Raw genomic sequence first — 20,762 nt, 5'->3', positions numbered from 1 at the left:
GTTTTTCTTAAGTAACAGCTTTTGATTTTTTTTTTTAAACCAAATAATTTTTCTTCTCAAAGGACAGTAACAGCCTTTAATTACATTCTACTTCCCTCCCTTTAATTCATCCTCTCTTCAAAACAACTCAAGACACTTCTGGTTCCTCTGAAGTAGATTCCTGTATGCACTAAATTCATGGCTTCTACTTTTTAAAACAACACCACATTAACCAATGGACACATTAAGAAAAGAGAAAACAGTGAAGCCATCAAACAACAAGTAGTATGAATTATTAATCCTGGGCTGAAGAATTTCTAGACTAAAACTCATAACTCATCTTTTTCAATGAAATAGTTTGTGAAGTAAAATGCTATTTTACTACAGTTTTGGTAGCACTTTACATTATATTCTACTATAATTAACTACTTCAGCCATCAGTTTTCCCAACATTATTTCTTACATTCATTCAACCACTTCAGGTCTTTTCACTTTAAGGAAGTAAATGGAGGAGCCTTCAGATTGAAAGGACAGAAGATTTAGGACAAATCAGTAAAAGAAACGGTAACCAACTGTCATGACTGGATGTTATTCCACAGAGTTTAAGGCATTAAAGAAATGAATCATCAAGTCACCGACTGTGATATGCAGAACGCCATTTAAATCAACTACAGGATTAACAGGGTGGAAAGCAGTTAAGGGTGGCATGAGTTTACAAAAGCAGTTGCAAGGAATGCAGGAATTTAAAAACAGTAATCTGATATCTGCATAGGTAAATTGCAGAATTATAGTAAAGTATAAAATTACTAAACACAGACATGATAAAAAAAGGAGAGAGTCTCCGACTTCTGTGGAGGCAAGTAATGCTCAACCTCTCTTGCTTTAAATGTATTTTTAAGGAGCTGGCAAGAGGGTGAATAAAGGAGATACTATTAACTATGCATTTCAATTTCTACAAGCCTTTCAGTAAGGTTTATCATATACGCTATCTTGGGGTTAGAGATAAGGTTATCTGATGAAGTTTGAAGGGCAAAATAAAGACAGCTTTCACAATAGAGAGACATAATTATTAGAGGTTACCTTTGCTGGAACCTGCATCATTCAATACATTCATAAACAATCCAGAAATAGCCGAATGGTGAAGAGGTTTTGGATTATTTGGAGTACACAGCTAAGAAGAACTGCAGACAGTTGCAGAAACATATTATCATCCTGTATAACTTGGGACAGAGAGGCACATCAAGTTCAGTGTCTGTAAATACAGAACACAGATGGGGAAAAGACGGCCTAATTATGAATCATGGTGGGGATCTAAATTAAGTCTCTCTGCCCAGAAGACAGAAAGTCATTGTGAATAGCTGCACAAAACACATCCTCAAACAGACAAAGGATTAAAAGAAAAAACAAACAAACAAAAGAAAAACCCTATCTCTGTCTTAATCCCAGTCCACCTATATCTTGAAAACACTTTCAAATTCTAGCTCCTCACCTAAAAAAAAAATAAAAAAAATAAAAGTGAACTGGAGAAAGATTGAGACAAGTTATATCAAAGCTTCTGTAGAGGAAACGTTAAATGAACTGGCAGAAGAATTACAAGGGAGGGTTATAATAAGAATCCATTTAATCATGCCAAGTATGGGAAAGGCAAATAGTGAAGCATCTTTCCTTTCTCTTACTACAGAAACTCAAAGGCTATTAGCTTTGAGCTTTTTGGTAGCTATTTTAAAACAAAATGAAGTACCTGTCTTTTACAACAGCGAAACTGTGGAACTTAATGTCATAGTGTGCTAAGGAGATAAAAAGTATGAATTATCTTAAATAGGCAATTAAAAACATTATGGAATACAAGTCCATCAAAATGTATCAAGTGCATCGATGTAGATACAAGGCACATTTCCAAAAGCCAAGGTTGCCAGAAACTAAGGGAGAAGTATGTTACTGTATCTGTTTCATGCTTGCATTCTTTCAGTGCCTGCTACTGGCCACTATCAGACCAGATACACATGTAATCGAACTGCAAGTGCTATGGTTAGGGTAAGGAGACACTTAGAAATGACAGGCTCCATTTGGGTTCTCTAACTATTCCTCTCCCCTCCCCACTTCAAACTCTGCCACAGTTACTTTATATGTTGGTTTATTCTTCCAGATGTAATTTATCTCTGCACGTCTATACCTGCACAAGAGCTATGTGCTAAGAAGCAGACGGAGCCTTTGCCCTCACACTTTTGGATTAAACGAGTTATTTAGTGAGCCTGTTTAGATCTGGACCCTTCAGGAGCTGATCTTACGGTCAGCCATTGTCACTGAAAAATACCAGAAAGAACTAAAAATATTGTCCGTACAGGCTCACCACAGTTCTCTATACCATTCTGTTTAGAAACCCTGAGTCAGCACCTGGAGTACCTTGGGCTCTGCGGAGATGACCCAAAAGCTGAAGATCAGATCCTTGAAAGTCTGAACAGGATTCTGCTGGCTCTTACTGAAGACAGCTAAGTATCACTCCAGATCACTGTTTGACCCTTTGCACAATCCAAAAGCATTCACTGAAGGTTTTCATCTGTTGTGGTAATCTGTATTACAAGTGAATATTACAAGCTGCTGGAAATATAGCTGCCCTCAGCCTGTTTTGCTGCTATCCTTTCTCTTTGTATACTCATAAATCAACCTGTGACCAGATAAAGCTACTAGTCACTAGAGCACCTGAAGCTGCAGAGAAATTCCAAAGTTAATATTTTATTTCCTACAAACTCCTAGGATTAAATTAGAGTGACCCTATCGGTTAGGAATTTTAAAAAAGCAGTTCCTAGTTTCCTTATAAGAAAGTCCTTAAGGTCTCTGCACATTCTCCTGAAATGACATAAACCTGCATTTATTTGGATCTCCTGGCAGATGGTAATTTGCTACCTTAAGGACAATTAGCCATATTTTTGATGAAAAAAGGCTAAGGGAATTGACTGCTCTCATTGCTGGTCTAATAAAAGAAGATGTGCCTACCTACAAAATGAATCGCTAGGCCATACCTCAGGAATAGTCTTAATCCCTTACTTCCCATGCCTTATGCAAGCATCCTTTTATAGTCAGAGAAGATGAAACTGCCTTCCTCTTTGCTTTGCCACCTGTGCTTCAATTCCACATGAGGCAGAATAATCAACTGGAATTACACTTGCTGCAATTCAAGCAGATGACTGCTTCCATATATTTAGACTAAGCCTTCAAATACCTTGTTAAATCAGAACCTTGGATCCCACAGACGTCCACTCAGAATTCTAGGAAACAAACAACATCTAAATAAAACAGCTGCAAACCTACTGCAGGTATTGTTAACACTCTTATCATTACAGAGCAGAGATCCCTCAGCCTACTCAGAGAGAGCGGAATCTTCCTAACATTGGCAAAAATCCTGAAGGGCAATCCACGATGTGCAGTGAAAGCAGCCCAGGTGCTTTCAGAGATAGCTAAGAATGGTATGTTCTACTAAAGTGTTACTACAAGACATATTACAGCACATTAGCTGTACGTTTCCACTCTTGAGTTTTGTTTCATGGCTACCGGCTACTGGTCTTACAACTGCAACTGTTTCATTCCAACATGGCAAAACCCCACAAGTTCCTCTCCTTTACCTACACAGAGGAAATGAAGAAACCATGTATTGAAGCAGATTTGGTTCCAGTTTTGATACCTTTGCTGGAGAGTACAGACCAAGAAATGTTGCTGCATGCTGGGAGGGCTATTGGCCGTATCTGTTATGATAATCGTAAGTATGGACTTGCCAGAACCCTATTTTCCCTAGCTCTAAGGTATTATAACCTGTAACTCTCAGCTTTATGAGACCTGAGCACATAATGTACTTCAGCCTCCAGTTAAACATACAGTTTACACAGGTCACAGACACCAGGCTGAATGCATCCCAAACACCTCCAGAACTCTGGGCTTCCCCCTATATTTTTGACTTCAAGGTAATACATCTTTGTCAAAACTGCTCTGCAAGTACAAGAGTAGCCGAGCCTCATATATACCTTAATCTTGCAGAACTGCCTTGGGATCAAATCCTGAATGGTTTTGTCTTCTTTCAGAGTAATAACAGTGTCTATAAAGCAAAGCACTTTTTTTAAAAGACTCAGAAAAAGCATATCTAAAAAATAAAAAGTACTGATATATTTATCTCTGCAAGGAATTGTCCTCCCTGAGGACCATTGCTTGCATATAGGAGATCTCTGTGCTCCAGATTTTTCCATAAAGCCAGTACACTAGCTTGCCTGTTGGTCTCAAGATTTAAACCCTTTCCATTTACTTGCCCCAACAAATTAAGACCTTTTCTACCTTTAATCCCCAGACTGACCAAAATTATTTATTGCATACTGGAGGTAATATGGAACTTTTTACGCCGTACCTTCTATCTATTTCCTTCTACCTTCGACCTACCTTCTCTTACCTTTCTAGCATGGACCTGCATAGCTTTACCTAGAAAGCTATGGTTTTGCCTCGGCATTCTTCGCATAATAGGTACTGTATAGATTCTACCGGTCCCCTGCAAGTTATGTGTATTTGCAGCAATTTTATAAAAAACTTCCCCATATGATTACACGCAAGCCTCATGCAACTACTGTAAAGCCAGCATTACTACAGCATATGGCCATACTCCAAATCTGCTTCACTTCTGTCAGAACCAGGCCCAGCATAGATTTAACAAGATGACTATGACTTTAAGATATGTGCTTTAATAATTTCTAACACAACAATAAATACATCACAGAAAAATTAACTTCACCGATTCCCTGACTGATTCCCTACAATTGTGTATGCTGCAACAGCACTCAGGTACCTTCTGGAGTCTGTCATATATGCCATCATCCATGTTTGACTAGTTCTCAGCAAGACACTGCTGCAAAAGCCGTGTCACCATACTGTTAAGCAACCACTGTCCAACTTCGTATTTCATAGCTCTTGGCATTCTTAAAGTCATTTTAGATATTAAGCTTTCATTCTTTACAAGACAAACTACAAAAAGAAAACGGATTATCAGTGTTTTCCTCAGCAACTCTACATGTGGGTGGAGACAACTGTAGTTAGTATACTAAAACCAGGATCAAATTAGTTTTTACTTACTGTACTTCACTGACTTCCCTTAAGGGACATGAATTTACACCTGCTTGGAAACCTTATCAGCCCATAAAAATCCCAATGATACCTTGAATTCAACCACTCTTCATTCCTACATGCTGATCAGCTAGCATTCAAAACACTGAAAGAGGATGATTCCCCTGGATCAACTTTAAAGCAGTCTGTCTCACAGTGATTTCTTGTAATAGCCCAGGTATTTGTAAAGTGTCTTGTTTTACAAATAATATTTTTTTTTCCTTAAAAAAAAAAGTAATTCTAATATGCAAAAAGCAGGTATATGGACATTTGCTCTGAGTCAAAACACTACTGATCTCGGAAAGCAGACCTGTCACTAGACCATGCTTTATCCTGAGTTTCCAGTCCCTTCCCTCTCCCTGCCCTTCAGAACAAAAGCATCCACAGGACAAGGCTGAGATTCCCATTCCCTGAGAGAAATAAGCCAACTGTCTGTTCCTCACTCAATTTTCAGGTACACACCAACAGATACAGCCCATCAGAACTTGCATTAGTAGCTGTAGTAGTAATAGAGATGCTCATGCAGTTGGCTTTATGTATTTTTACAGTGGCTTAATTCCTTCAGTCAAAGCAGAACCGGGAGGTTTAGCAAAACTGCCCTGAACCTGCATTTCTCACACACATGCATTCACTTAGACCCACAGCACAAAAGCTGTATAAATTCTAACAGTGTGTGACAGAACCAGACTATATTGCTGCAAACCATCTCAGCTGGACCCTTTTTACTGATCTAATTGGACCCCTATAAAAGGGTCCCCTATATATTGGTCCCCTTTAACCTCTACGCTTACTGTTACCAGGGGATCTTCAGGAAGAGCTGGTGAAGGCAGGAGTAACCACATCGCTAGTCCGAATATTAACTGATTATGCAGACAGTGAGCCCCTTGTCCACGTTGATCTACTGGCCTTATGCAATCTCGCAGACCTTGGTAAGTAAATGTTTTCGTATCTTCAAGTAAAATATCATCTTCACACTGTCACTGCCTTTCTATGTATATGCAGAACACCCACAGGTTTTTGCTCTGGGGGTTTTTTGTCTTGTTTTGTTTTGGGTTTTTTTGTTTCTTTTTTTTGTTGTTGTTGGGTTATTGGGGGAGGGGTTTTGGTTTGGGGGTTATTTTGGTTGGTTGATTTGGGTTTTGGTTGTTTTTTTTAAACACTACTGATACCTAATCAGGGACTGGCCACCGTATCTGTATTGGATGCTTTGTATTTTTCCTGGAGTACCAGCTATTGCAGGTACTCTATTAACACAATTAAGATTTAAGAGACAAGTTTTGACCCAGAAAAAAGTACAGAGGGCATAACTTTATGTAATAAATTGGCAGTTTCAGCTATGTCAGATATGGTATCTTAAGTATTCATTTATTAAAATTTTATTTAATTATTAAGTTTGTATACCTTAATGAAACAGTTTCCCTTTTCATTTATGCAATTTTCAAACCAAAGGTGTCCTCACTGATTTAAAATACATCTACCTTACTTTAAACAAGTTGTGACAGAAGAAAAAGACCAAGTAGAAAACTATTACCACGCTTCGTATATGGTCTAACGACAATTTGATTTACTGCTGCCTGCATTTAGGGGGAGGGAGAGGCAGGGAAGTGGGTATGGTACCACACTGTCACATCATCCTCCAGTGAGGTCTGTCCTTTGTAGATTTCACATTACTTAATACCATACTCCATCCAAATCTGTACTACATCAGATACCAGCAAGCTTCCAAAGAAAAAAAAATTTTTTTGTTAACATACATCCTGTAGATATTTAGGATCCCAGCAAGACTAGATGCATCTAATAGAGGCAAAAAATGTACTACTACAGCCAAGTAGCATGTGCCAGTTTGATGTATTAAATAATCATACTACAGATGGATTCATAAAAGTCAGTGAAATTAAGCCAGGATTAATTTGAAAGCTGTTATAAAGTCACAGCTACAGGAATTACACAAAAATGATGTTAAAGAAAGTGGGGGGAAGAAGGGATGGAGTAGAGTTTTGCTATCTCAGTGCTGTCCAAAGGGACTGAAGTGTCTATAAGAACAGAAAAAACATTCAAGACCAAAGTATGTCTAATCACTTCAGAATATAGGGAGATATGCTTTCAACATTTAATCAGATAAACATTCCAAATCCTGACTTTATCAAATACACAGATACAGCCAAGGAAGCTCTAAGCAAGACCAACATTGCTGAACAGCTGGTGAGACAACTGAGAAGAGCAGCGAACCATGAGAGGTTAGAAATTGTGTTTGAGGTCCTGCAAGCACTTGCAGAAAATGGTAAGGCTCCTTTCAGCCTGGGGGAATGCGGGGAGACTGGGTGCTGGCACTTAGCTTCAGCCCCAGGTTCAGTGTTTGCCATGGGATCCTACTAATGGAACCAGCAATCCCTTCAGTGGAAATAAGACACAAGAACATACAAAATTCTGGCCTAAGAAGGACTTTGAAGCTTAATAGGTGAGGCAAAAAAGAAAGGAGAGAGAGCATAGCATTCCATTCCGTTTCAGCGGATCCATAAGACAGCAGATTCAAACCAATGTTCTCCATGGTGCTAAGAGGAAAGCAGACTAGACAGATTGCTTTTTATAAAAAAAAAAAAAAAAAAAAAATGACAACAAAGTAGCATAGAAGATGTCTGTTCTAAGCAGTGGTGTAACAGGCACCAACAAGAATCCACTAAAAACATCCGGTTAACTGAACAGATCTTAAAAGAAATGAAAACCCATGACCAGTAATACAAGAAACGTCAGAGATCAATTCTGCCTTGGTGTTATCCTACCACCAGAATGCTCCTTACAAATAAAACCAAAACAGTGACTACGTCTGAAAAAAACACTGGCTAAAGTTCAAGGATTTAGCTTCCTAGTTTGAAACACTTCAAAGACCCAAGAAGCTTTAGTGTGCTTTTACTGTGATCTCTACAGATTCTCTGAAAGTGCAGCTGGTGGAGGCAGGGGTGCAAGAGGTGCTGTCCGAGATCCTGCTGAGGCTCCAGGGTAGTTCACAAGCTGAAGACACATGCATTTTGAAGGCTGCATCAGATCTCATTGTCTCTCTGCTGCTTGGAGGTAAAAACAAACAAACAAACAAACAAACCAACCCAAAAAACAAACAACAAAAAAAACCTCAGAGTACTGACAGTCCAGATACTTAAAGAAACCACACCAGAAAGTCTCCTTAGCAGAGAAGTTGCCATCTGCTCTGTCGCTTTCATCTCCTTAACAGGGACACATCTGCCCCCTGTTTCATGATCCTTAGGGGAATTCTCAGACACCACGCTTTTTCATTTTATAGGAGCCTAGTACTCACAGTGCCATGCTTTCCTTCAAGCATATGAGTATGTTGCCACAGGTCATCTAACACCACTGCAACCACTCCTGCGCAGCACACAAACACAAGCACTTCAGCTCGTTGTAACTGTACCTGTGGTTGTCAATTCACACACTGCTTCTATAACTTCACTTTCAAAGCTGCCCTAAGAGCTGGTTTTTAAATTTAAGCTAATCATCAGGTTAAGTTCACATGGTATTCAACTACTCATGTTTCCTCATTCACTATTCCAAATCTGTGTACATAAGAAAACTTGGATTAACAAATGAAATATAAGAACTTTCTTATAATGTAAGTTCTGCATCTATTAGGAACAGACTACATACATTGCTGACCTAGATTTTTCACTAAGTCTTTTAAGCTGATTTCAGGAATAACACAAAAAGGCTGAAGACCTAACAACAACTTAATTTAGGGAGCCCTGCTATGTTGCATTTTGGACAATACAGGTTAAAGAATAAAACATCAGGAACGGGACCACTTAATACTGCATCCCATCATGCCCAATCCCAGAGCAACCAACAGTTTAAAAGTTTTAAAATATTAATAACAACAATCTTAAGTCATCATTGATTTGAACTTCCCCAAAGGCAGACAGAACAGTTTACTTTGGGGCTAATTACAAACAGACATGAGATGTCCCCTCTATTTATTGTGCAACAGACAAGCGCATACAGAATTTATTTTTTTTTTTTTTTTTTGCTAAGGGATGTGGCATCATCTCCCAGAACACCAGTACTTGCATCACATCTCAATACATGCAGCTACAGAGACAGGAGCAAGGGCTATTGCTAATTTTACAAAAAAAATGGTAAGGTTGATTATTCTCTACCCTTCAAAGATGGAAAGCCAGTGTTTGTGAGTGGAGAAAAAAAACAATGCTATTAGGTTTCACTGCTACCTGGCTCTGAAATGGTAACATTCTTGCTTTTCTGCAGATGCGCATACCTTTAAGTTACAGATACTAATGATATTGAAGCAGTTTGAAGGACATAATAGTGAAAAATGAGGTAGTTAGGCATGCGAGTTTTGCGGTTTTCCGTTGGGGTTTTTTTTGTTTTGTGTTGTTTTTTGTTGTTTGTTCTCCCCCCCAATCACATATTATTAGAGGCGAGACTCTAGGAATGTTTCACAGCAAATATATTTGTTAGAAACAAAAAAACCCCACAAACAACACACAGTTATTGGTGTTTTAGATTTTAAGTCACCTTTAGGAAGGGAGGGTTATTCAGACAAATCAGGGGAAAAAAAGAAATCTCAAGATAAGTCATTTCATCTTTTACACTTTCCAATTATAGGAAGCAATAAGCCTTAATACTATGTGGAGAGAAACACAGATTCCTGGAAGGCATGCTGTGCCGAATCAGTCACCAGACAATACCCCACCATGTTTTCTGTCCTTTCTCACAGATAGCTACTGTACTGGGTTCAAACTCAATTAACAAAAAGGAACTTTTTCAACATTGCTCAACTTTCTGCATTAATATGTGCTTAGTTATCATAGAGGATTCCCTCACATCTGTCTCAATATTTAGCTAGTCAGTCTAATGCATTTGGACATTTTTTTTATTTGTTGGGGGCTTTTTGCTTGTTTTTAGAGCAAGCTATCATACATGCTCTCCACCTTCCCACTCCCATCCTTTCTTCCTTGTCTTATACCTTGCTCTGAATCACCCACTGTGCACCATGGTTCCACAAAGGCCAGAGACATGCCCTCGGTGCCTTTAAACTGGCTATCTTCAATGTATTCAGCTGAATGGCTTGCTTTGCCTGTCGCTCTTCTCCCTCCACCTCCCCCACAGCCCCATTATATGTTCATGTGGAAAAAGTGAGTAATTGCTCTCAGGCCCCCATATATGCCACTGATGTATGCACAGGCCTTAATCTAAGAGGAAAAAAATCCTATGGAAATCTGATCTCGACATCATATGTCTTCTGAGGCAGTGAAAAGACGACAGACAGCTTTTGAGCTATGAAAGTGGTTGTTCCTACCAGACTTTAACTATGAGCCATTACATTCAAGGTTCTGCTGTTATACAAGCAAAAATCCATAGGAGGGAACACCAGTTTGGAGCTCTGTGACCATCAAAGCAAGGCAACCACTAATGGCTTCTGCCTATTCTCACTTGACTACAAGAGAAAAAAATGCTCTACCATTCTTTGGTTTGAAAGGTGGGGGGAGAAGAGAAATTAAGTTCAGTTAAGGTTAGTCTACATGAAGATCAAAATATTTTGCCTGTAGAATTTTGTCACACCAAAAGAGATTATTTATTCCTAGAAAACCTGTTCCTAAAGAGGACTGGGTGATTTCTTCCATATACTTTCATCTCTAAAGATTAGGACCAGGCAACAGAGCATCTGAAGAATCACAAGCAAACCCATCAGCTTTAGAAAGCATAAGCATAAATTACTATAGAAAGATTTTTGCATGATCAGAGTTCAAACTATTTCAGTTACAGTTCTATCATGAAAATATCCACTTCGATTGTATGAACATTTGACAAATTCTTACTTAACATATGCAGTAATATATGGGAAAAATATGCTAACAACAGAAATGCTATGAGATTAAAGGAATAGTAGGCATTAGTTCAAAAGACAACTCAGGAGTTTGTTACTTTGGGGTAGAAATAATATTCAAACCAAAGGCATTAAAATTACTAGACCCATTTTCAAGTGGTATACACACAAAATTTAGAAGCCTGTGCATCTTAGGCATACAGCAGTTAGTACCATGAGAAGCACTTAAAGCTACTTTTGGCCAGATTCTGTATTTGCACAAAGTCTGTATAGGTACATGGATAATTGTTTACTCCAGGTGAAGATGTGATCTTCCTATATAGCATTCACACTTTTTTGCCACATTTTAACAAACAGCGCCCACATGGTAACAGCACAGCAATATGGAAATGGCCAGTGTCAGGAAAACGCTCCATTTGAGGCATAATAAATTGCATAAAATAAAATACAGGAAAATATTTGACAGATGGCATCTTCAAAACACTTCCTTCAGGAAGGCTGCAAACTGTAATATGGAGGGTTTTCTTTTGCTCTTTAGGAGAATGCTTTCTCATTTCCTGTCAAGGTGAGCTAAGATGCCTCCTGATACCAAAAGGGCTGTTACCCCTGCAGATCAAGTTCTTGGGCAGGGGGAAAGATACAGACATATGTTGACAAAACAGTGCAGAGCACGTACTGGGAAAAATGGTAGTTCTTTGGAACATAAAAATCACTTTCACCAGCATTAAATAGATCAGAACTCTCTAAGTCAACTCATTTTCCTAGCTTCATACGAGTGCAACACAATAAAACTTCTCATTTCAGAAAGTGGGTTTCTCAAAACAGGTAAGAAAAGCCTAGGCCCAATTCTTTTTACGATTAGTTAATGAAAAAAATTTTGATTAATACAAGAATTAACAGCAGTACAAAACTAGTAATCACTCACTCACCTTGCTAGATAAGATCCTTGGTCTCACAAGAGTCTCTTAAACGAGTAGAATAGCAAAACTGGATTATTAAGGCTATCCTGTGGAGAAACGGAAAATGCCACCAGTATTCCACTACATATATAGTGGAAAGTAAAGCAGCACTGAGGAAGAAATTGATGGGAAAACACATGGGCCTGAATTTGACAGTGACTGTCCCTAAAAAGCTCTCTCAAGCTAAGCTTTACTAGACGGTGTCTCAGCATCAGTTCACAAGTGGCTGATGCCCACTTATCTCTCGAGTTGTTGTAAAAAACAATGCAAAAGCTACAGTGTCCATCTTATCAAGACATGAAAAGTCAAGGCGAGAATTCTTCAAGCTCTCAATCTGCATGATTAATGTCTATCACTGTTTCTTATCTCGCTCACCTGCTTGGTTTTGCCTCTTTCTTCAGATGGCAACTGTGTACGAATGGTACAGCTGGGAGTCATAGATCAGCTTCTAGATCTTTTGGAGAAGCATGTAGAGAGTGGGGACATCTCTGTTCAACATGCTGCACTCAGCGCACTTCGAAACCTTGCTATACCAGGTACAGAGTTTGAAGACAACTGACTTACTGTAATTCTTTGTAAAGACAGGTCATGTAATGGAGATGTGTGCAGCTCTGTCCAAGTCACCAACTCCAGTTCTTTGTATTTTGAGGGGCAATTGACCATTTTTCCCCCTGTAGAGACATATATATTTGAATAATTCATCAGGACTTCTCATCTACATAAAAGTTATAAATATAATAAAGTGTGATCTCATTGGCCGCTGATGAGATGTTGTCATATTAACAGTATACAGCAGTTCAAGACAAAAATTCAGAATAAGGTTTATAGTTTAAACTACAGTGTATGGGGTGGAGCTATCACATCACAACTGGAAGGGATTTCCTCAACCTGCTCCTCTCCTATAAAGCCAATATTCATTGATTATTTGGCTTTTGTAACACGCTTAAAAACTACAGTACTTAAAAGGGGGCATGTAAGAAAGATGGGGACAGACTTTTTAGCAGGATCTGTTGTGACAGGACAAGGGGTAATGGTTTTAAACTGAAAGAGGTAGATTTAGACTACATAAGGAAGAAATTTTTTATGATGAGGGTGGTGAGACACTGGCACAGGTTGCCCAGAGAGGTGGTAGACACCCCATCCCTGGAAACATTCAAGAATACCAGGTTGGATGGAGCTCTGAGCAACCTGACCTAGTTGAAGATGTCCCTGTTCATTGCAAGGGGGCTGGACTGGATGAGCTTTAAAAGGTTCCTTCCAATCCAAACTATTCTACGATTTTACTCTTGTGATATTTTGTTAATACAGGTCAGAAAGTTATGCTGCTTCTTATTGCAAATTTACTGCTTCCATGTAAAGGCCAGACACGTTTTGCTAGAGACTTAACGGTACGTTACCCTGCAACGCAGTCCTTACACAGCTCTACAGTACCCTAGAGAAGAGCGTGACAGCAAAATTATTTTGTGAAAACAAAAACTTGAATTTGTGTGCTATAATCATTGCTTTGAACAGTGAGAGCCCCAGAATGTACTAGTTGCTACTTAGCCTCCGCTACTTCCTTTTAAAGCCTGTTACACTCATTTCTTCTTGCAGGTAGCTCTCCTCAGAACTTCACTTATTGCTTTCAACTGTTTTTTTATATGCTTTCAAGTAATTTATTTAGTTTGGCTTACAGGATCATCACATCCTTTGGATCACAATAGCCAGTCACATCTTTCTACTCAGTATTTTCATAAACGTTCACACCATAAGCCCCTCACTGCTTCTATGTGTATTTTATTTTTCTGTGAAGAGATGTTCTACCACCATCCACATCAGCACACAGAGGCCTGTGCAAATTGCTTTTTGGTGCTAAGAGTATACAGCTTCTTGACCATGCATGCTAGCTACCTTACATCAATTACAACCTAACATAGAGCTGTTAGAAGATAATCACAGAATCATGAAAAATCACAGAAAGCCATCCAGCTGAAACTTGGAGAGTAGTTTTGTAGGCAAAATGTGACTAATTTTATTAGAATGAAAAGAAGGAATTTTTTTTCTATAAGCCTAGGCATGGGCTCCCACTTAGTTCTCATTGACTTCCCTCCTGTAATGTGTACAATAGGATTCAATGATTACAAGGAGCAAAGAAACCTATTAATCTCATTTGAAAGATAATAATTTTGATGTAGTTTCCCTTGAAAACAAGCAGAGATGATCACATTCTAACTCAAAACAGAACGCATTCCTCAACAAATACTAAGGTCTGCTTTTTGTAGTGCCAAGCCCAAGCATTCCTTGGGAACTCCTTAACAAAGCAATGAATGCAGATGATCTGCAAAGATGATAGGTCCCAGAACTCCAGAAAAATGTGGTTGCGGCCTACAACTTCATCCCTCTATCATTGCCTGTTACAGAGTTACCAGTACATCTTCATGTTCTTTGCAGCTGTACTTGCAAAGGCTAAGCTCTGAATTATAAAATATCAATGTATCAATATGGAGTCTATTTTGGTTATTTCTTCTGTTCAAGTGTGTTACAAACTATTTTAGATCTTTCTAAGTATGTAGGCAATGTAGGCACTTAAAATGCTATTTCTGCACCACACTTTTGCTCATCAATTGATAAAAATTTCATAACAGGGAAGCTGTAAGACATTCCTTCATGATAATACATTGCTCTATAGATACAGAAATTCTATCACTTTCAACAATATAGTCTGCTACCTGGAAAAAAACCCGAACACCAAACAAAAAAAAGACTGAGTGCAAATCCAAATAAATCATAAAATTAAATTAAATATGGGCTAATACTTACAAAGGTACACAGGGGAAGTCTTCAATTCAAGTGCAATCTTAAAAGAGAATAGGTGCTTATAAAAGAATTGAAAAAAGTCGTTATGCTGCTCTAAGTGAATGGAACCAGTCAAGGACATTAAGAGCAATTTACTTAACAGTGTCTACTTCCCAATTTGCCCAATAGGAGGAAGAGATAGAACAGTTATCTCCCTAATTTCACTGCCATGCCACCACCCCACCCCCTCAAAAAAAAACCCCAACAAACCAAAACCTAAACAACAGGACATGAAGAAGATGGGAGGAAAATTCCTCTGGAGGAAGCGGCTTTCGGTAGCCCAGTTAAGAAGCATTAGGATTCTTTCCAGACAAGCTTCTGATTATCACCAGGGATTACTGCATTAACAACTGGAGGAAAGATGCAAGAATTAGGAGAGGGAAGTACAGAAACAAAGGCGTGAACAACAGGGGATCAGTAAGCTCAAATATGAAACCAACATTCATTCTCAGGAAATAGTTACGTAAATGACTTCTGCCACCTAGTTCAGTTAAAATGAGCAAGCACAGGAAAGCCTTGCTCATGTGAGTGGGTGAGTAGATGGATAATCTATTACAACTAGAAAAACAAAGAGAAACAATGCTGTGCTTATCCTCTTAAGTACTTCGTTCAGGGCATAGCTGAGATCAAAAGTAACCAGAGTATATAGTAACAGCAATTCCTAGGAAGTTTTTAGCTCAGAAGGAGCCTAAACAGTTTGGTAGTCCTAACTTCATTTCCAATTTCTCTAACATGTTAGACCTTTTGCTAAGAGCATAACAGAGCATAAAATTCTGAACAACAGTTATGTCCTATCTACATTTTTCACATGTGTAGTCACTGAGCTTCACATTCACATTCTTTTTTCCATTTTCTAGTTGTTAACAAGGTTCAAGTGCTAGAGGAAGGTGTGGCAGAACGGATTCAGGTACTTCTAAGATCAGAGGTGCCTCCTGTGCAGCTTAAACTTCTTGGGACACTACGGATGTTAGCAGATGGTCAAGGTAAGGAATTGCCAATGTTTCATGATGTCAACTACATGCTCCCCTCCTCCTGCAATACAACGGATGTGAAGGAGATTACAGGCTAAGTGTCCCGCTAACCTAATTCCATTCAGCCTGGAGAGGTTCCAACAGAGATGATTGCTAGGGGCTGCAAGCCTTCCATACTGACCCAGGCACCCTCACAGACAGATGAGAAACAAACTAAATGGAAGAGTCTGCAGTAGCCAGTGAAAAACGGCAAAGGCCTAAACCAAAAGTGTTTTCTACCAGAGATACACCAGCAAGGCATGAGTTTGATGGAAAAAGAGTCAGGCGGAGGCTTTGCAGTGCCAAGTCACAGGAAAGCAAATCAACAGGAAAAAAAAAAAAAAAAAAAAAAGGAGAATATGAAACAATCACAGGGAGCTGGGATGGAGAGAGGCAGGAGAAAATCCACTGTTTTGCTTCTGAGCAAAAGAATTTGTGCACTTCAACAGGCAAAGGACTTTCAGATCAACTGAAAGTTCGATCATGCACACAGTTCATTCAAATCTGGTGTTTTGTAAATTAAAAGGTCCTCCTGTTCCTGTTAAGAATAACTAATTAGATTTTATCTCAAAGAGCTCTATTGCTGGTAGACATCAGGAAGTCCCTATCAGACTGCTTCAGGGTGCTTTCGCTGAACAAGCCTCAGGCTGAGGTTCCACTCACCACCCTCTCACAAGTTCCAGCTTACTGTATTTAACTGGATTACCGTAATCTCCTCAGACTAACATGTAACATCTATGTAACATCTGACCCAGAAACAAAAGGAGGTAATATGCAGGTGGTTCTGCGACAACAAGTAACTCAACTCAAAACAAAGATGTTCAACTAAGCTACAAACAGGACCAGGGTGATGCCCCTATCAGCTAAAACTATCCCTTCCGTTCCATGTGTTAATGGTGGTTCTTCCTCAAGTCTTTGCTTCAGCAAAGCTCTGAGACACAAAACTTCCCAGTATCTTAAAACCACGCAGACTTTCCCCCACATTTTTCCCTTTCTGAATTTGCTTCCAAAAGCAGGGATCTCCCCGGTTACTTTCTTTCAGGCCTGGAACTATTTAAAGAGATTGGAAAAGCAGAAAGATTGGGAAAAGCTCACAGACCCTTTATAGCCCTTCTCAGGGAATGTACACTTCCCATGAAGGCCTCTACCACACCTTTCCTCCTTTGGAGCACCCAATGCACATTTCATGCTCATCTGCTCTGGTCCTCCAGCACCAAGAGGTAGGGGGCGGACATGGGACAGGACTCAATATGACCAAAATTAAGTCAACAAGAAAACCCCTTAATTACAAATAACTACATGAGACCCCTAAATTTGAATTAATTCTTGCAGCCACAGTGTAATTTTGCAAACAGGGTATTTCTACACCCAAAGTTAGCATCTGTCTGGTGACTACTCTTGCCTCTCAGTTGCTACATCTGTTGCCTAACTGGAAGTGCTGTGCATTTATATCCTCAGTTCACGATCAAACGGAACACATGGAACCAGCACTTTGGCAGTTTACAAAACCAGCTCTTTTGTGCTCAAAGCCAAATGGGCGAACACTCAGTTCCTACAAAAAGGCACATTAAGTTTTGCACATTACTACTTTCTTATCTTTCTCCTAGTACTCCTCACTTAGAAGAAAATTCCAGTTGAATCAAGATGCAGAATTTCAGTCTTAAGTACTGAACAGAATCAACTAACTGAAATCACTGAAGCAGCGTCTACCAGGATTTTCTCCGGACTGAACCCTTGCTTAACATATTTGGTTAAAATAGAGTATGTCAGCCTTCAGCACCCTTAACTGCATTTTTCTTTGGCTTAGGAAATCACTTTCCAACAGTTAGTCACTTTTGATCCACAGCACTTTAAAGATGCATTATTAAACTGCAATAAGATTCACACAGAACCATGTGTGAGACTGATGCAATATTTAAAGAGCACGACTTAAATCCCTTCTGCTGTTGAACTTTTAAGATTTTGGGGAGTAGTCTCCCTTAACAGCAACAAGATTTAAACCATAGCATATCACTAGAGTTCCACTTCTTAGAAAAAGTTCAATCTAGTGAGGGTTTTTCCAGATGTCAGCCACAGATTAATACTTCTAGCAAGTTTTAAGATTGCATTCCCTTGTGTTTCAGGAGTCCTAATTATAAGGCTCCTCCAAACACTGGGAAATTTTGATGATGCCCAATACACAGTTCACCACACATTCTTGAGACATGCAATTACAGACATGCTGCAATTCTGTACCAAGACTTAGCTTCCCACCTGCTACCAACAGTAATTATTACCACTACCAAGAGCACTCAACCAGAACAGGCTCCGAGGAGCCCATGATTACATTTGTGCAGGGCTCAAAGAGCAAATGCAAGAAACCAAACAGGAAAGGGACACTCGTCATGAAGACTTCAGTATAGCAACAGAATATCTGCTTTCAAAGATATGAAGCTGTTCATTTCAAGCCCTGCTCCAGCAGCCCCTTAGATAGGGCAGCTCTTGGAGGTAAAGAGCAAAGTAAGGTCTTCTGATAGACCTAACACAACTAGCATTCCTCAGGTAAAGATCTCTAAGATCCCTTAAAAGCCCAACACTTTAGTTACAGCTTTTAAAGCACACCGAGTTCTATACTCACAATTCTTTGACAGAAACATTGCAAGGTCTAATTTTGAATGTCTCCTGATGATGCTTTTCTCCTCAGCCGACGCAGCTGAAATCTTGGGCCAAGACCCCATGCTGCTCAACAGACTTGTGCAGTGGTGCGATGCCAACGACCACACCGGCATTCATGGAGAAGCAAATCGGCTGCTAGCATCCATCATGCATCACAACAGATCCCAAGTATGACTACTATTGGTCTGATATGTTTCTACTTTCTATCTTTCTCAAATCTTTTTAAAGCTTGTTGATACAGCTAGGTGTGCAGTGTTAAACAGCACACACAGCTTTATTGTTAAAAACATGAAAGTTCACAGTAAAACCTCCCCTAGTCTGCCTCAATACCAAGACAAAACACATATTTTTCTTATAGATATGCACATTCATAATTGTAAGTATTGATATTCCAAAACAGACCACCTCTAAGCAGACATGAATGATCAATGCCAAAAGCAATGTTATCTCTAGTCTCCAAATATCATCAATTTGCATTGCACCAGGCAAATAATTTTCCATCTCTTCAAAGGCTGAAGAGTATAATCTCATTTCTCTCTTCATTCTATTTTATTTGTAAAGATTTCCGTCTGTGATATTTTACCTTTGCTTTAACAGGAAGTGGTCAGAGCCATCCAGGAGGCGCAAGGAGTGAAGCATCTGGTTTCCATGACAACAAGTAAACACGCTGCCATGCAGAATGAGGCTCTGAATGCCTTGGCAATAGCATCTGCAATCGATTTAGGTATTTTTTTTCTGCTAAAAGTATTAGAGCTATGCAAGATCTTCAGTTACAAAGAAACTCTGTCATGCTGTTAATTCTACATAACATGGAAGATAAAGCGTATTTCTTGTCTAGATTTAGCTCTTCAGCATGAAATAAAGGTCAGCCATCCAGAAGATCACAAAAGCAACAGGCTTCAAGAATTGCCTGAAGATTTAGGGTAGAGTCAAATGATCAAGCTGTCTGGACAGGGACAACCTTAAGTTGCATGGTACGATGCTAGAAACCTACACACACAAAGCGCAGAAGTAAAGATGAAAGACTAGAGAAAGAGATGAAAAAGTCTAAATGAACACAAAATTAAGGATAAACTCTGGACTTGAATAGTCAGTGAAGCCTAAAAGTGGAGGAAATAATCTTCAGAAGACAGATAATTGAACGCAAGAGACAAAGCAGAAACACAGATAAAAGGGCCTTATAAGAAGCTGCAAATGAAAAAAGTGAAAAACTGAAGGTTCTAGCTACTTTTACTGGGCTTATTTTCAGAGATTGAGTATAATTTTTTCCCAGGGTTTTTTTTTTTCCCCCATGTATGACTGATCACGTTTGAAAATGGGTCTCAATTTATTACAATAAAGATTTTCACCACAAATCTACATACATCAAGAGATAAATTGAAAAGAACTATCAACTTGCAATTTCTTGTACCAACAAAGCAAGACAGTAAAGCACCCATTTCACTGCTTGGTCCACCAATAAAGCTCTCAAACTCAGTTGGGTAACTAATGTGAACCAACTTTTCCAGCACTGATCATCGCAAAGTTTTATCTATGATGAGGTTATTTTATACAGTCTATAGTATACATGTTCTGTCTTCCAGAATGAGGCCAGCAAAGAAACACTACAGAAAATACAGTAATTCTCCAGTACAGAAAACAGATGCCCAAGACATCAGCGTAAAGCCAATTTGAAATAAGGCCAGTCAGGGATTTTATTTAAAAAAAAAGCAAGCATGTTCACTTTCTAGCTTCTTCTCAGGTAACAGCTCATGTATTTGTTTACTTATTTTTCAGAAACCCTTGAAGAATCTTTTAAAGAATCACAGTTAGTTCAAAGCTTACACAAACTTCTACAAGATGATAATACAAGTCCTGAGGTGAAATATAATTCAATGGGTCTTTTGTGCAGTCTTCTTAATTCAGGTAACGTAATTTTAAGTTGTCTGTGATGAAAAGATGGGAGTTTGTGGCAAAGACAAGTGTTTTCTGTTACCAAAATGTGCTGCTTGTGATGTTACAGTCAGTGAGTAGTAAAAGATATTCAAGAGGTTCATTCTTTATTGATCACCAAAAATCCCAGTCAAGTAGCTTCTTTGTTTTTGGAAAGTTGATTAAACCATCAGCTGAATAAAAAAAGAAAGGCTTTATTCCAGTGAGTCAGTGGCATAATCAAGTCATGAAACAGCAGAATTAGAGCCTTGGAATAAAGGCATCTTTGTCCAAATTCACCATGCACAAGTGTCTGGCAGTCCCAGGTCCTGTATGTACCCCAGTATTTTTGTGTTCAAAGAAATAAAGAGTCTGTGTTATCTTCCACAGGCAGGCATGCATTTGTTCTCCCTATGCTGTTAAGTA

The 20,762-nt window shown here is 39.0% G+C and overlaps 1 protein-coding gene across 2 annotated transcripts in view; it reads left to right on the top strand.

Moving 5' to 3' along the window:
• LOC101922919 (rap1 GTPase-GDP dissociation stimulator 1-like) overlaps positions 1-20,762 on the top strand; it is a 34,483-nt gene that overhangs the window by 11,470 nt on the left and 2,251 nt on the right. The window contains exons 2-12 of one of the 2 annotated variants that reach the window (XM_013304132.3): positions 2,357-2,467; positions 3,321-3,443; positions 3,608-3,733; positions 5,916-6,044; positions 7,271-7,396; positions 8,041-8,184; positions 12,327-12,461; positions 15,618-15,743; positions 18,454-18,593; positions 19,023-19,149; positions 20,202-20,330. In XM_013304132.3, coding sequence (XP_013159586.2) covers positions 2,357-2,467; positions 3,321-3,443; positions 3,608-3,733; positions 5,916-6,044; positions 7,271-7,396; positions 8,041-8,184; positions 12,327-12,461; positions 15,618-15,743; positions 18,454-18,593; positions 19,023-19,149; positions 20,202-20,330 — 1,416 coding nt within the window. The remainder of the gene's footprint in view (positions 1-2,356; positions 2,468-3,320; positions 3,444-3,607; positions 3,734-5,915; positions 6,045-7,270; positions 7,397-8,040; positions 8,185-12,326; positions 12,462-15,617; positions 15,744-18,453; positions 18,594-19,022; positions 19,150-20,201; positions 20,331-20,762) is intronic. The other variant, XM_027795489.2, reaches the window with a different exon arrangement.

This window comes from Falco peregrinus, chromosome 1 (genome assembly GCF_023634155.1).
Source record: "Falco peregrinus isolate bFalPer1 chromosome 1, bFalPer1.pri, whole genome shotgun sequence".
In the NCBI taxonomy this organism is placed as follows: Eukaryota; Metazoa; Chordata; class Aves; order Falconiformes; family Falconidae; genus Falco; species Falco peregrinus.
Note: the sequence above shows the minus strand (reverse complement) of the source record. Positions and strands in the feature narration are given on the sequence as shown.